A 14954-nucleotide genomic window follows, 5' to 3' on the forward strand; every position below is an offset into this window, starting at 1 on the left:
TAGGCTTAAAACTTTCCTTTTTGATAAAGCTTATAGTTAGAGTGGCTCAGGTTATCCTGAGCTATCTTTATAGTTATGCTGCTAAAGGCTTAGACTTCTGGAGGACATAGGGACATCTCTATTCTCCTACTCTGTAAGTTTAATATCTAACATTATATTCCACATAGTAGCTTCGCCTCATCTGTTCCTGTTTGGCTGTGATTCCATCCTGGAGAGAAATATCAGCTGTGCTGCTGCCATCAACACCTTTGTTTATAGATGTTGGAGATTGGCCTGTTTTTCCAGTGTAGTCCTGTTTCTCTGACTGTGTCATGTGCTCTCTTCATCCTCTGAAATGGGAGTTGGCTCGGAGCTCGTCTGCCTGGCTGTGTGCTTCCTGGACGGGGCCGCCTTTTACAGTTGCTTTTTGTATCTCTGCTTCTGTCTCTTTGAACCTCAGTTGGCCTCGATGGCCGCTCATACTGAGCCTGGTTCTGCTGGAGGATCTTCCTGTTAAAAGGGACTTTTTCCTTTCCACTGTCGCTACAAACATGCTTAGTGTTAGGGATTGCATTCAAATCAATGAGTCGATACAATCAACTGGTTTTCCTTAGACAGAAAACTTGGAATCAGTTTGACTGTATGATCTGGTGAACTGTAAAGTGCCTTGAGATGACATGTGTTGTAAATTGGTGCTATAGAAATGAACTGAATGGAAATTAAATAGACCAGATTTGCCCTATTTTATGATCAAATATTGCATACATAATTTAAGTTTTGCTCATGTAAAACAAACATGAAGAGGGTTAAAAATTACTAATATTTTCACATGTGATTTTCTTTAAACTAGATTAAATACTCTTCAGGAGGTGTTAATTATTTTGCAACAGAAAGTGTATTTTTGGTGTAATCTTTGAAAGCATGGAAAGCAATTTATTTTTTCACTCTTTCCCTGAAGTGTATGTGTGCCCCTCCTGTTCTGCCCCCATTATTGTCGGTGTATTCGTACATTTAAGGTCATTGACCCGTACGCCTCCTCTCCACAGCCCTCGGTTACTCATATGGGAGTCTACTTACGGAGTACATGGCCTTGACCATTCTAGTTGCTGTAGAGACGTTGGCTGCCTCCTCCTCCAAGCTATGGGTCTCTTTGTTGACCGTTTCTACCTTGATGTCTGGCTTACCAAGTGTGACACCACGGCGACCTGTAAAAATAAGCAAGTTCCACAATTTGGTAAGATATAAAGATTTCAGAGATCATACAACACAAAATAACGCTACATTATATTTGTACATTTGTGTCATGATATATTTTAAAATTCATCAAAATCCTTAACTGCAAAAACAGATATGTGTATGGATATACAGTAGGATGGTTTGTTTCTTGGTATGTAAAGGAGGAAAATTCAGATGAAATGGCAAATCATAAAGATAAAAAGGGGGTAGAAATTACCAAACTGACTGGAGCTCTACAAAAAAAATGAGGATGCAAATACAGACCTCAAAATTAAATATATCAGCAGTTTTTACAATGTTTATAAATCCCATTTAGTGATGATCAACTAAAACACCATATGATGTTTATATACAAGGAAAACCTTCCTGGTTGTAGTATTATGTTGTCATACTGAAATAAACAGCTTTACAAGAGTTTTACAACTGAGCACTCTGTGTTTGCCGATAGGAACAACTGTCTCCCACTGCCAAAAACCTTAAAAGAAAAGATTTCCATCTGTGAAGTCACGTGCTACATCGCAGACACCAACAGGAGACTGTTTATCTGCAGGGACAACAATGTTTGTTTGAGTTTCTCTTTCTGAACGATATCTCTTCGGTAGCTGTGTTTATCAGCTCTGAACCAGAGTATGTACTCTTATCCCTTGAAAATCCTCCTGGGGACTCTGCCAGTCACCTTCAATGTCTTTTCCTGTTTCTTTATTTTCGGCAAAGCAGCTCAAAATTAAACATCTGAAAGCCACAACAGGGCTTTTAGATCTCTGGTTTGACGAAGCGTGGTATGTGTTCATAATAACTAATTGGATTGCCGCTGGCTATAGAAATAACACATATAAAAATGTATGATTTAAATGTCATTCACTTTTAGAGCCTTTTTGTTTTTAGACCTCTCATTTATGAAGCTACTTTATCCAGCATGTGCAAGTGGCAAGAGAATATCAAACAACTGACTGTCAGCAAAAGCGATATGAAAACATAAAGTGGGCGATTTAAGGCCGATTGCCATAATGCATGAATATTCATTAATCTCATTTGAATAAAATGCTGTGCGGCTGGCATATGCCATTAACTTTGTGTAACAGAAAATTGAGAGCAGAGGATTGTGGATGAAAGAATGAGTGACAGGCAGAATAAGAATGTGTATATCCTTAAACAAACAAACAGTTCAACTCACTGCCTTTGCGTTGGCGGTAGAAGAAGAAGGCAAGTGGCAGCAGAATCATGAGTAGCAGAATGGAGGAGCCCACTGTACCACCAGCGATAATTCCCACTGGAACAATATCTGAAATGAACACAAGCAGAAGGGTCGGGGGGTTGAGGGACAGCCGCGGCTTCGCTGCTGCACAAAAATTTAACGAGGACGCTGCACAGTTTTTAGGGAAAATCCTTTTTGTTTCTCCGCTCAAAGCTGGATCTCTGAGGGCTGGTTATGGCATGATAAGGCGCGCTCGTCAGACAAGGGATGAAAACGCTTTCAGTGGACATGCGAGAATAAATCCAAACTCTGTCTCTCTCTCAAAGATGTTTTGGTAGATTTTTTAAAGCCTGTGGAATGCAGCGGCACAGAGAATAAAGGAGGGATCAGACTGACTGAGCAAGAAGAAACCATTTTCTCCAATATAATGCAAGAAATTTTATAACTAAACAGCCACCAAAGAAAAGACTAACACCACTCAGTGGTCCTACTCAATAAAGTTATTTAACACTTTAAAATTGATCAACATGAAAGAAAGGATATTACGACTCAGCCCCTTAGTCATTACTCTACTTTAAAGTTGTTTTCAGTTTAATTGATATAAACAAAAAAAGCCAAATCTCTGTGAGATCCTCTGAGTCCTACAAAGACCACTAAGATTGATAAATCTTAGACCTTTTTATAATAAATAAAACTGACCTTTTTATAATATATTTGTATACATTACTCAACTAAATAGAGCAGCAAACCAATTACTACACTTTATGGGCCAAAAACACTGATTCTAAAGAAAAAAAACATATTTTGTCCAAGTCTATGGTGTTTTTTCTTGGCACATATTAATCACATTTACTGAAGTTATGCTGCAGTTGGAGGTCTATATGCAAGGGATGTACACATCTCCATATTGCTTGAAGTTGTGACTTATTAATGCTGCAGTTCTGTTGCACGATAACTTTGTCAAGATAGATTTTTTTTCATTTTCATTGGGTATAATAAGGAAGGAGAATAAGTAGTACTGTAGCTGAAAGGCTGAAGCCAAAGGTGCTTCAGGGTCAGGCGATAGACATAGTAACTCCAGAGTCTCCTTTGTTATCTAATAGGCATTCTCTCAGTGGAACGTGCCTGGAACACCTCCTGAGGAAGGCGTCCAGGGGGGACTCTGGAACAGATGTCTGAGCCACCTCAGTTCACTCCTTTCAATGTGGAGGAGAAGCATTCTTAGATTACCAATTCCTCACTCAATCTCTAAGGGAATCCCAGGTCACCCTGTGGAGAAAGCTAATTTCAGTCACTTGTATCTGAGATCTCGTTCTTTCAGTCATGATCCAGATTTCATGACCATAGCTTACATTCCTACACTGGTGGAATCAAAGACAGGGTGCTCTGAGACACATTCATCACCCAAGTTGAAGTCACTGAGGCGGCCACAAAACTCCGTGGTGGCAAGGCTTTGGAGGTGGATGAGATCTGCAAGGAATACCTCAGTTCGATGGATGTTTTTGGGATGTCATGGTCAACACACATCTTCAAAAGGAGGTCAGAGACAGTGCCCCTGCACTGTCAGACTAGTTCCTCAGATGGATCAAACTTCTCAGCATCCCAGAGAAAGCCTATGCCAGAGTGCTGGAGAGGAGATTGTCAAGGAGCAATGTGGTTTTCATCCTGGCTGTGGAACAGTAGACCAGTCCAAATGGTCCACGTGTGTTTTGGGGACCTGGAGAAGGCCTTCGACTGTGTCCCTCATTCATGCTCATTCTGGGAACGATTTTTGGCCCTGGCATTATTCCATCTACACCGCATCTGTGCCAAATGTCACTGACTGACGTTTTCCAGCCCAAAGAATGTTCATAAACCGCCTGGATATACGAAACCAATTTGATCCAAAGTCTATTGATCTCTTAGGCCATAAATCTTAAGAAAAACATTTTTTACCCATCGACGGCCATCCTAAACTGCCAGATTGGGAAACATCATAACTCATTTTTCCAAATTGAAATATTTCCTTTTCGATCAATTCAACTTTCAGCACTAAGGGCTCTACATACCTTCTGCAGTCAAATTATTCCTATAGTGCAGTATTTAAACAAAACCTATTGGATCTTTCTCACAATAATTATAATTTAATTTAGCAAAATACATAAAAAATACACAGAAGAGCATTTTTATGCACATCAGAGCAGAGACATGAAGAGCAGGATTTCAGTAGGTTGGAGTGAACCCAAGGTGAGCTGTATATGTAGGTTCCTCAGGTGATACTGGTGATATTAATTGGAGCGGCTGTCTGACCCAGAGGGAGGAGGAATAATCACAAGCTCCTTATTTTCCAGTCTTTACCTGTATTACGGTGGGTATTTCACTGTTATTTTACAGCATCAGCTAAAGCAGCTGCTGCGCATGGAGTCAACTATGTTAACTTTAATCATACTTTCATTCTGCCTTCTTTCATTTTTCCAATTCCCTGAATACCCAAAGTCATTCAGTCTAGCTCAACAACCTTACACTTGTTGCTGTTGTGCAGACTAAACCATTTTGCGTCTTGGAATCTTGCTACGATTACTAAAATAGACTTTGACAATTAATTGAAGGGCCCAATTAAGGACCTCCCACCTACCACGCTTGGATGTAAATAGGTATGAAGTGAGTACTGTACTGTGTATGTTCCAGCATACCTTTCTCCTCGAGTGTAATGATCATGGTTCCAGGTCCAAAAGAGTTCCAGGCAGTGCAGTTGTATGGAGAGTGGAAGTCAGACTCCATGACATTGTTGATAGTCAGTGTGGAAAGGACAGCCCCACCCTGGGACTGAGGTTTGCTCTGCTCCACAGTGTATCTCTCCATCAGAGTGCCTTTTTCCTTCTCCCACACGTTCTCCTTCCACGCCCAGACCTGTGAAAAGCAAACCATTCAAATAAGGACACAGAAACAATCTCTGGTTTCTAAGTCGGTACCTAATTAACACAGCTCCTTTGAAGAGACAGGAGATTTGTATCAATTAGATCCAGGCCAAATCTCCGATATGTTAAATTTCCATTAACACTCCACTCTTCACCGATGCAGTTTAACCTCAGGGATCAATATTTTCTAATTCCACTTTATCTTAGCTGTGACAACAACACAAATCTCCAATCTGGAAATACATGGTGAAAAATAAACATTTACTTTGTAAAAAAAAAAAAAAAAGATTGTTTAGCATTAATAAAGGTTAAGAAAGGAGCTAATTATACATGCATATGGTGTGCTGTAAATTCTAAACTGGAGTGGTAATAAATTCCTTATGAAGGAAGGCAGATAACACAGAGCAGCAGGTGTACATGGGTGTTAAAATCTCAAGCAGGTTTTCCCACTTAAAATGTGCCAAGGTGGAATTTTGAGGTTATTAAATATAGAACACTACAATATCAAATATGCATCCAGTCATATTTCTGGCTTATGTCTCTTTTAAACGGTATTAAAAAAAATAAATAGATGACTCATTCAATAACAAATCATGACAGTCCCAAGATTCATTTTTTGTATGACAGTCCTTGTATAAGAGTAGACTCTGTATAATGCATTTTTTGTCTGTCTCTGCAGTCGACTCCTCCAAATCTCTCCTTCTAACAATAATTATGTTGCATTGCTTCTGTCTGTTTTCTTTTTTTTGTGTGTGGCTGTTTCTGAGTCTTTCATTGCCTCATTGCACACGTGCACAAGCGCGCACACAGCACTGCACTCCATATTTTATGAGCCCCCGTGTCTCCGCATTAAGCCTGGACTACAATGTCGTATCGCATTATACGCTCTGGGCTCGCTGGCAGTGCAGCAGGGGGCTGAATCGCTCTAAAAGCTCTGATTTCTGTCATGTTGGCACTGCACAATTGGATAATTGACGCTGAAAGGTACAAAATTTTACTCTCCCTCAAACCATCTCGCTCTGATTTCAATTTATTGCTCCCCCACGGTCCTCCTCACTCATTCTAGACGTCAAAATGAAATAATGGATTTATTTCTGTCTCTTTTGTTGCTTCCTTGTTTCAGCGTTGATGATTCCACTATTTCTCCCCTCTAAGGTGTCAATAACACATTATACTGCCTGTATCTTATGAAACATTCAGTTCAGAATAAATTGCATTTTTATCAAATATTGCTTCAACTGTTTTCCAAGAAAAATGGAAAGAAAAATAGTTCAGACTGCTATTTTCTGAAAGATTTAAGAGAAAATTAGTAATTCTGGAAAGTCTGTGTCCTCATTGTCATGTTTTTAATGAGCGCAAACATAAAAATGATAAAGCCTAACTTTGTGTGATATGTCAAAATTAAACATGTAATATCGCTTCTCTGGAATAATGTTCTGCATAGGCCACTTCTAGATATTATCAGAATCAATCTTAATAAAGAAGAAACACAAGCCTTGCAAATGTTAATGCTTCCACATTCTTTTATCTTACAAAACCAATCTTAGTCACTTATACAGTAATATTCTTTTTACATAAAATGCCAAAATGTCAGGCTGACATTTGTACCCATCCTCTTTAATTCGATGATCCCTAAATAACCTCCAGTTCAATTGCCTGCTTTCAGAAGTTACCTCAGAAAAAGTAAACACTCTGTATATGGGTATCTTTTTAGTGTTAAATTAAACTGTTTATCATTTTCAGTGGGATATTTTTGTTCTTGAAAACTCGTACTATGTGGGCAGAAAACGTATAAGAGATTACACGTGTCTAAAGTATCAAATTAGATGCAAAAATAATCTAATTTAACGTACTAAATTTATGTTTTTTCCAATCTTTTATACATCATAAAGTTCAATGAAGACTCAAAAAACATTCGATTTTCAGTCAATTATTTCACGCTCCAGGATTTAAAGGGTTAAAGGCATCTCAGGCTTTTTTTTGAACAATTCTCAACACATCTATAAAAGCTCGGTTTGAATAAACACTTTGCAAGGTTCTGTATATGTATCACCTGTATATATTTAACCTTTTACAGTACTTTTAGACGTACCATTTAGCAGTAGCTTTTTAGAAGAATCCAATCCAACACAGTGACTTGATTAAAATAGATACACACACANCTTTAAAGTTGTTTTTAGTTTAATTGATATAAACAAAAAAAGCCAAATCTCTGTGAGATCCTCTGAGTCCTACAAAGACCACTAAGATTGATAAATCTTAGACCTTTTTATAATAAATAAAACTGACCTTTTTATAATATATTTGTATACATTACTCAACTAAATAGAGCAGCAAACCAATTACTACACTTTATGGGCCAAAAACACTGATTCTAAAGAAAAAAAACATATTTTGTCCAAGTCTATGGTGTTTTTTCTTGGCACATATTAATCACATTTACTGAAGTTATGCTGCAGTTGGAGGTCTATATGCAAGGGATGTACACATCTCCATATTGCTTGAAGTTGTGACTTATTAATGCTGCAGTTCTGTTGCACGATAACTTTGTCAAGATAGATTTTTTTTCATTTTCATTGGGTATAATAAGGAAGGAGAATAAGTAGTACTGTAGCTGAAAGGCTGAAGCCAAAGGTGCTTCAGGGTCAGGCGATAGACATAGTAACTCCAGAGTCTCCTTTGTTATCTAATAGGCATTCTCTCAGTGGAACGTGCCTGGAACACCTCCTGAGGAAGGCGTCCAGGGGGGACTCTGGAACAGATGTCTGAGCCACCTCAGTTCACTCCTTTCAATGTGGAGGAGAAGCATTCTTAGATTACCAATTCCTCACTCAATCTCTAAGGGAATCCCAGGTCACCCTGTGGAGAAAGCTAATTTCAGTCACTTGTATCTGAGATCTCGTTCTTTCAGTCATGATCCAGATTTCATGACCATAGCTTACATTCCTACACTGGTGGAATCAAAGACAGGGTGCTCTGAGACACATTCATCACCCAAGTTGAAGTCACTGAGGCGGCCACAAAACTCCGTGGTGGCAAGGCTTTGGAGGTGGATGAGATCTGCAAGGAATACCTCAGTTCGATGGATGTTTTTGGGATGTCATGGTCAACACACATCTTCAAAAGGAGGTCAGAGACAGTGCCCCTGCACTGTCAGACTAGTTCCTCAGATGGATCAAACTTCTCAGCATCCCAGAGAAAGCCTATGCCAGAGTGCTGGAGAGGAGATTGTCAAGGAGCAATGTGGTTTTCATCCTGGCTGTGGAACAGTAGACCAGTCCAAATGGTCCACGTGTGTTTTGGGGACCTGGAGAAGGCCTTCGACTGTGTCCCTCATTCATGCTCATTCTGGGAACGATTTTTGGCCCTGGCATTATTCCATCTACACCGCATCTGTGCCAAATGTCACTGACTGACGTTTTCCAGCCCAAAGAATGTTCATAAACCGCCTGGATATACGAAACCAATTTGATCCAAAGTCTATTGATCTCTTAGGCCATAAATCTTAAGAAAAACATTTTTTACCCATCGACGGCCATCCTAAACTGCCAGATTGGGAAACATCATAACTCATTTTTCCAAATTGAAATATTTCCTTTTCGATCAATTCAACTTTCAGCACTAAGGGCTCTACATACCTTCTGCAGTCAAATTATTCCTATAGTGCAGTATTTAAACAAAACCTATTGGATCTTTCTCACAATAATTATAATTTAATTTAGCAAAATACATAAAAAATACACAGAAGAGCATTTTTATGCACATCAGAGCAGAGACATGAAGAGCAGGATTTCAGTAGGTTGGAGTGAACCCAAGGTGAGCTGTATATGTAGGTTCCTCAGGTGATACTGGTGATATTAATTGGAGCGGCTGTCTGACCCAGAGGGAGGAGGAATAATCACAAGCTCCTTATTTTCCAGTCTTTACCTGTATTACGGTGGGTATTTCACTGTTATTTTACAGCATCAGCTAAAGCAGCTGCTGCGCATGGAGTCAACTATGTTAACTTTAATCATACTTTCATTCTGCCTTCTTTCATTTTTCCAATTCCCTGAATACCCAAAGTCATTCAGTTTAGCTCAACAACTTTACACTTGTTGCTGTTGTGCAGACTAAACCATTTTGCGTCTTGGAATCTTGCTACGATTACTAAAATAGACTTTGACAATTAATTGAAGGGCCCAATTAAGGACCTCCCACCTACAACGCTTGGATGTAAATAGGTATGAAGTGAGTACTGTACTGTGTCTGTTCCAGCATACCTTTCTCCTCGAGTGTAATGATCATGGTTCCAGGTCCAAAAGAGTTCCAGGCAGTGCAGTTGTATGGAGAGTGGAAGTCAGACTCCATGACATTGTTGATAGTCAGTGTGGAAAGGACAGCCCCACCCTGGGACTGAGGTTTGCTCTGCTCCACAGTGTATCTCTCCATCAGAGTGCCTTTTTCCTTCTCCCACACGTTCTCCTTCCACGCCCAGACCTGTGAAAAGCAAACCATTCAAATAAGGACACAGAAACAATCTCTGGTTTCTAAGTCGGTACCTAATTAACACAGCTCCTTTGAAGAGACAGGAGATTTGTATCAATTAGATCCAGGCCAAATCTCCGATATGTTAAATTTCCATTAACACTCCACTCTTCACCGATGCAGTTTAACCTCAGGGATCAATATTTTCTAATTCCACTTTATCTTAGCTGTGACAACAACACAAATCTCCAATCTGGAAATACATGGTGAAAAATAAACATTTACTTTGTAAAAAAAAAAAAAAAAGATTGTTTAGCATTAATAAAGGTTAAGAAAGGAGCTAATTACACATGCATATGGTGTGCTGTAAATTCTAAACTGGAGTGGTAATAAATTCCTTATGAAGGAAGGCAGATAACACAGAGCAGCAGGTGTACATGGGTGTTAAAATCTCAAGCAGGTTTTCCCACTTAAAATGTGCCAAGGTGGAATTTTGAGGTTATTAAATATAGAACACTACAATATCAAATATGCATCCAGTCATATTTCTGGCTTATGTCTCTTTTAAACGGTATTAAAAAAAATAAATAGATGACTCATTCAATAACAAATCATGACAGTCCCAAGATTCATTTTTTGTATGACAGTCCTTGTATAAGAGTAGACTCTGTATAATGCATTTTTTGTCTGTCTCTGCAGTCGACTCCTCCAAATCTCTCCTTCTAACAATAATTATGTTGCATTGCTTCTGTCTGTTTTCTTTTTTTTGTGTGTGGCTGTTTCTGAGTCTTTCATTGCCTCATTGCACACGTGCACAAGCGCGCACACAGCACTGCACTCCATATTTTATGAGCCCCCGTGTCTCCGCATTAAGCCTGGACTACAATGTCGTATCGCATTATACGCTCTGGGCTCGCTGGCAGTGCAGCAGGGGGCTGAATCGCTCTAAAAGCTCTGATTTCTGTCATGTTGGCACTGCACAATTGGATAATTGACGCTGAAAGGTACAAAATTTTACTCTCCCTCAAACCATCTCGCTCTGATTTCAATTTATTGCTCCCCCACGGTCCTCCTCACTCATTCTAGACGTCAAAATGAAATAATGGATTTATTTCTGTCTCTTTTGTTGCTTCCTTGTTTCAGCGTTGATGATTCCACTATTTCTCCCCTCTAAGGTGTCAATAACACATTATACTGCCTGTATCTTATGAAACATTCAGTTCAGAATAAATTGCATTTTTATCAAATATTGCTTCAACTGTTTTCCAAGAAAAATGGAAAGAAAAATAGTTCAGACTGCTATTTTCTGAAAGATTTAAGAGAAAATTAGTAATTCTGGAAAGTCTGTGTCCTCATTGTCATGTTTTTAATGAGCGCAAACATAAAAATGATAAAGCCTAACTTTGTGTGATATGTCAAAATTAAACATGTAATATCGCTTCTCTGGAATAATGTTCTGCATAGGCCACTTCTAGATATTATCAGAATCAATCTTAATAAAGAAGAAACACAAGCCTTGCAAATGTTAATGCTTCCACATTCTTTTATCTTACAAAACCAATCTTAGTCACTTATACAGTAATATTCTTTTTACATAAAATGCTCCAAATATTTTCAGAATTCACTTTTGGACTTTCTTGATTTTCTGTCATCAGCCGCTTAAGGATCTGACCCTTTGGTAACCCGTGAGGCTGTAGGAGGACTGCAGTCCTCAGGCAAAGACCTGTAAAACCTTCCACAGTTACGGCCAAAGATGAGAGATGACAAAGCATCAAAGTTCTTAAACTCTGAAAGCATCTGCCGGAGGCTGTCAAGTCAGCAGAGTCAGTGACCTCTTTCAGATGTTTCAAACAAACATTTTATTTTTGAGTGAATCCTGTTTCAATTCTTAACTGTTTAAGTGAAGTTTAAAACATAGTTAAGAAGGTAAAATACATTTATTTCTAATTAATTAAAGTTGTCATAATATATACATTTTTTTTAAACACAAATATCTTTCCAATCCAAGTTTAAAATGCTGTGAGTCAAATTAAAAATCTCTTTACCTAGAAAAACTCATCTAATTCTCTAACAGAACATAATGAAATTTCCTTATCTGAAAATGGCTCAACCAAGCCAATGCCACCACCCTGTGCTGATGCAGTTTGCCTACATTTAATTGAAATGCTAGGCATGCGTTTAGCAAAAAGTCTGGCAGAGCAGAGTAAATTGCATTGGATTCTCTGAGATATGAGCCATTTGTTACCCACAGACAGGTTAAAACTGGTGTTGATATTGATACAGGGGGAAGAAGTGAAAAAAGTGAAGTGTTACATTTCAGGCTATACAGACAGAAGCGAGAATGTCACGGTGGAATTGAGACCCTGATTAACATGCGCCTGATTTTCAATATTTATGCAAAAAAAAAAGACTAATTGTTATTGTATTTGAGGTATACAACTAGTATTATTGTTTCTAATTTTCCTATATATATATAACCTATAAAGAGGTGCATAGAAAGATTCAGATAAAGAAAAAAACAAAGTTATATTTCTTCCTGAACCAGTCAGAACTACATCATGAAGTTTTGAAGAGTTTTATCAGGTAAGGACCTGGAACTCTCTGTAAGGAAATCATTTTCTTCTCCTCCTTGATCACTTTGGCAACTGTTGAGCTTTTACCGTCTGAATAGGCCTCCTTTAACCCAAGAACAAATGGGAAATTAATACATAAGCTAGATTTGATGTCTCTGTCTGCATGTTTTTCATACAATTTGCTTTATTGTTGATTCTGGTTATGATTTCAAAAAAGGGGGTTGATTCTGTTCTTTTTAGTGAGAGAAAAACTGGTCTCTGGAGACCAAAACAAAACAAACTTTGACACATTCTGTACAACAGGAAAATAAATCTTTGTTTAATTTTCATTTCAATTAGATTTTATTTCTCTAGAACCGCTGTTAAGCAATGTGGTGGTTCAGAAACTAATTCAAACCATTTGCATTTCCAGCTCCAATACTTATATTGAGACTAATGTTTAAAACATAGGTCTCAAACTCTAGCCCTCCAGGCCTCGTGTCCTGCTACTTTTAGATGAGACCCTACTTCCACACACCTGACTCCAATATGAGGTCTTTAGATAAAACCGGATGAACTCATTAAATCATCACTACTGTTATTATTGCATATAAATCTATGGCAAACCGTAAAACTCTGTTTTTCTGTAAACTCTGCCATAATAAATACCATTTTGATAAAAGATTAAATGAAAAAAAAGGTTAAATGAATTTAATAGAACTGACATTGTTCTTCTGTTTTCTAATGAATGTGGACAAAACAGCAGTTTTATAATGACTGCTCACATTTGCCACCTGGTGCTATTTAGTGCTTACTGCAGCTATTCTGTTTTCCATTAATTAAATTACTTTAGCCTCCCTTAATGCTGCGGCGGCAGTTACTGAGGCGTTACTGCTTAAAAAGCGTTCCAAATGACCAACTACATCTGTAGAGGTCATTAGTTTCAGCCCAATCTGAAAAGAACAGAAAGACTGATATGGGGAAAAGTGGCTATCATTACTGCAAAGCTGCAAATTAGATGACAAGATTATTTTATGTTAAAATGATTTTCTTCACTTGATAATTCTTGGCATTAGAGCTGAACGCTCATTTAAAAATGAAACATTTCTGGAAGCTGTATCTTTGATTTCTTTTAATCCTATTAGGTTCACTGGCTTCGGTATGATCTGCACAGAAGGAGGCCTGTCTTTCCTCTTTGACTTCTAACAAAAACCCCAAGAGCTCCTTTCATGAGTACCACCTTCGTCTACAGGGGAAGATCACCTTGTTCTCACATATTAGCGACACTCCTGGAGAAAATGGCGCCTCTATCTTATCCTTTAGACTGAGTGACACAAGCTAAAGAGAGAAAGTGCTCTCAGGTGAACCGGGAGCTTTGATCAGGATTCTCTGAGAGTGAGATGCAATCAGGGGAGGTCAAGAAACTCTAGAGCAGATTACAGCTTTGGAGGATGGACTTACAATCTTATCAGGTGGTGGGGTGCTGGCAATGTAACACTTGATCTCTCCTCTTTCACCTCTGACAGCGTACTGAACTGGATCACTGGAGATGATAGGGGGGCCTGGGAGAGAGATGACAAGGCAGAGAAGATTACCCAAACACCTTAGAGATATTTCAAAATTAAATCACATTCTAGCATGCAAATGATTTAAGAGAAAAAATGTCAAAAGAAAGAATAATATAATCTTAAATAAACCTGTACGTATATAACAAAATCATTCACAGCAGGCAAACAAAACTTAATATAAAACTTAATATAAATAAAACTTCCTAATTATCCACCTCTACCTTCTTCATACCTTGTTTCTATTTTGCATACCCAAATGAAAAAACAAATAACTTTGGAACTTTAAGCCCAAATTACATGTGTGATACATTATTTGACAGCTAACAATGTCACGATCTTGGTTCTTTTAAGTTTTCTTTTGAGTATTCAGTTTTACTTTGATTCATGTTTTTCTTTGTTTTCTAGTTTTATCGGTTTAATTCCTATTTTGTTGTGTTTTCAGGATATATTTCAGTTCTTAAGTTTTTCTTGGTTGCCGTTTTTTGCCCTTTTGTGTTTGTCTCCTTTTCCCTAGCTCCCTTCTAGAATCCTCTGTTCACACCTGCTCCCAATCATCATTAGTCTAGTCTTTGTTCAGTCTCCCATACAGGCTCTGTTCGAATTCATGGGCTGCATCCTCCAAGGACGCGGTCTACCTAGACTGGATCCTTCGAAGGACGCGGTCTACCTAGACTGCATCCTCCAAGGACGCGGTCTACCTAGACTGGATCCTTCGAAGGACGCGGTCTACCTAGACTGCATCCTCCAAGGACGCGGTCTACCTAGACTGGATCCTTCGAAGGACGCGGTCTACCTAGACTGCATCCTCCAAGGACGCGGTCTACCTAGACTGGATCCTTCGAAGGACGTGGTCTACCTAGACTGGATCCTCCAAGGACGCGGTCCACCTAGACTGGATCCTTCCAAGGACCCGGTCTACCTAGACTGGATCCTCCAAGGACGCTGTCTACCTAGACTGGATCCTCCAAGGATGCGGTCTACCTAGACTGGATCCTTCAAGGACGCGGTCTACCTAGACTGCATCCTCCAAGGACGCGGTCTACCTAGACTGGATCCTCCA

General features: G+C 38.8%; 1 protein-coding gene across 1 annotated transcript in view; it reads right to left on the reverse strand.

The window, feature by feature from the left end:
• LOC107092629 (kin of IRRE-like protein 1) overlaps window positions 1–14954 on the reverse strand; it is a 143043-nt gene that overhangs the window by 9968 nt on the left and 118121 nt on the right. The window contains exons 10-13 of the mRNA XM_015387216.1: window positions 13788–13888; window positions 9570–9786; window positions 2390–2497; window positions 1057–1184 (exon numbers count right to left, since the gene is read on the reverse strand). Of these exons, the coding sequence (XP_015242702.1) occupies window positions 1057–1184; window positions 2390–2497; window positions 9570–9786; window positions 13788–13888 (554 nt within the window). The remainder of the gene's footprint in view (window positions 1–1056; window positions 1185–2389; window positions 2498–9569; window positions 9787–13787; window positions 13889–14954) is intronic.

Source organism: Cyprinodon variegatus, unplaced genomic scaffold, assembly GCF_000732505.1.
Source record: "Cyprinodon variegatus isolate N-32 unplaced genomic scaffold, C_variegatus-1.0 Scaffold17, whole genome shotgun sequence".
Classification (NCBI taxonomy): Eukaryota; Metazoa; Chordata; class Actinopteri; order Cyprinodontiformes; family Cyprinodontidae; genus Cyprinodon; species Cyprinodon variegatus.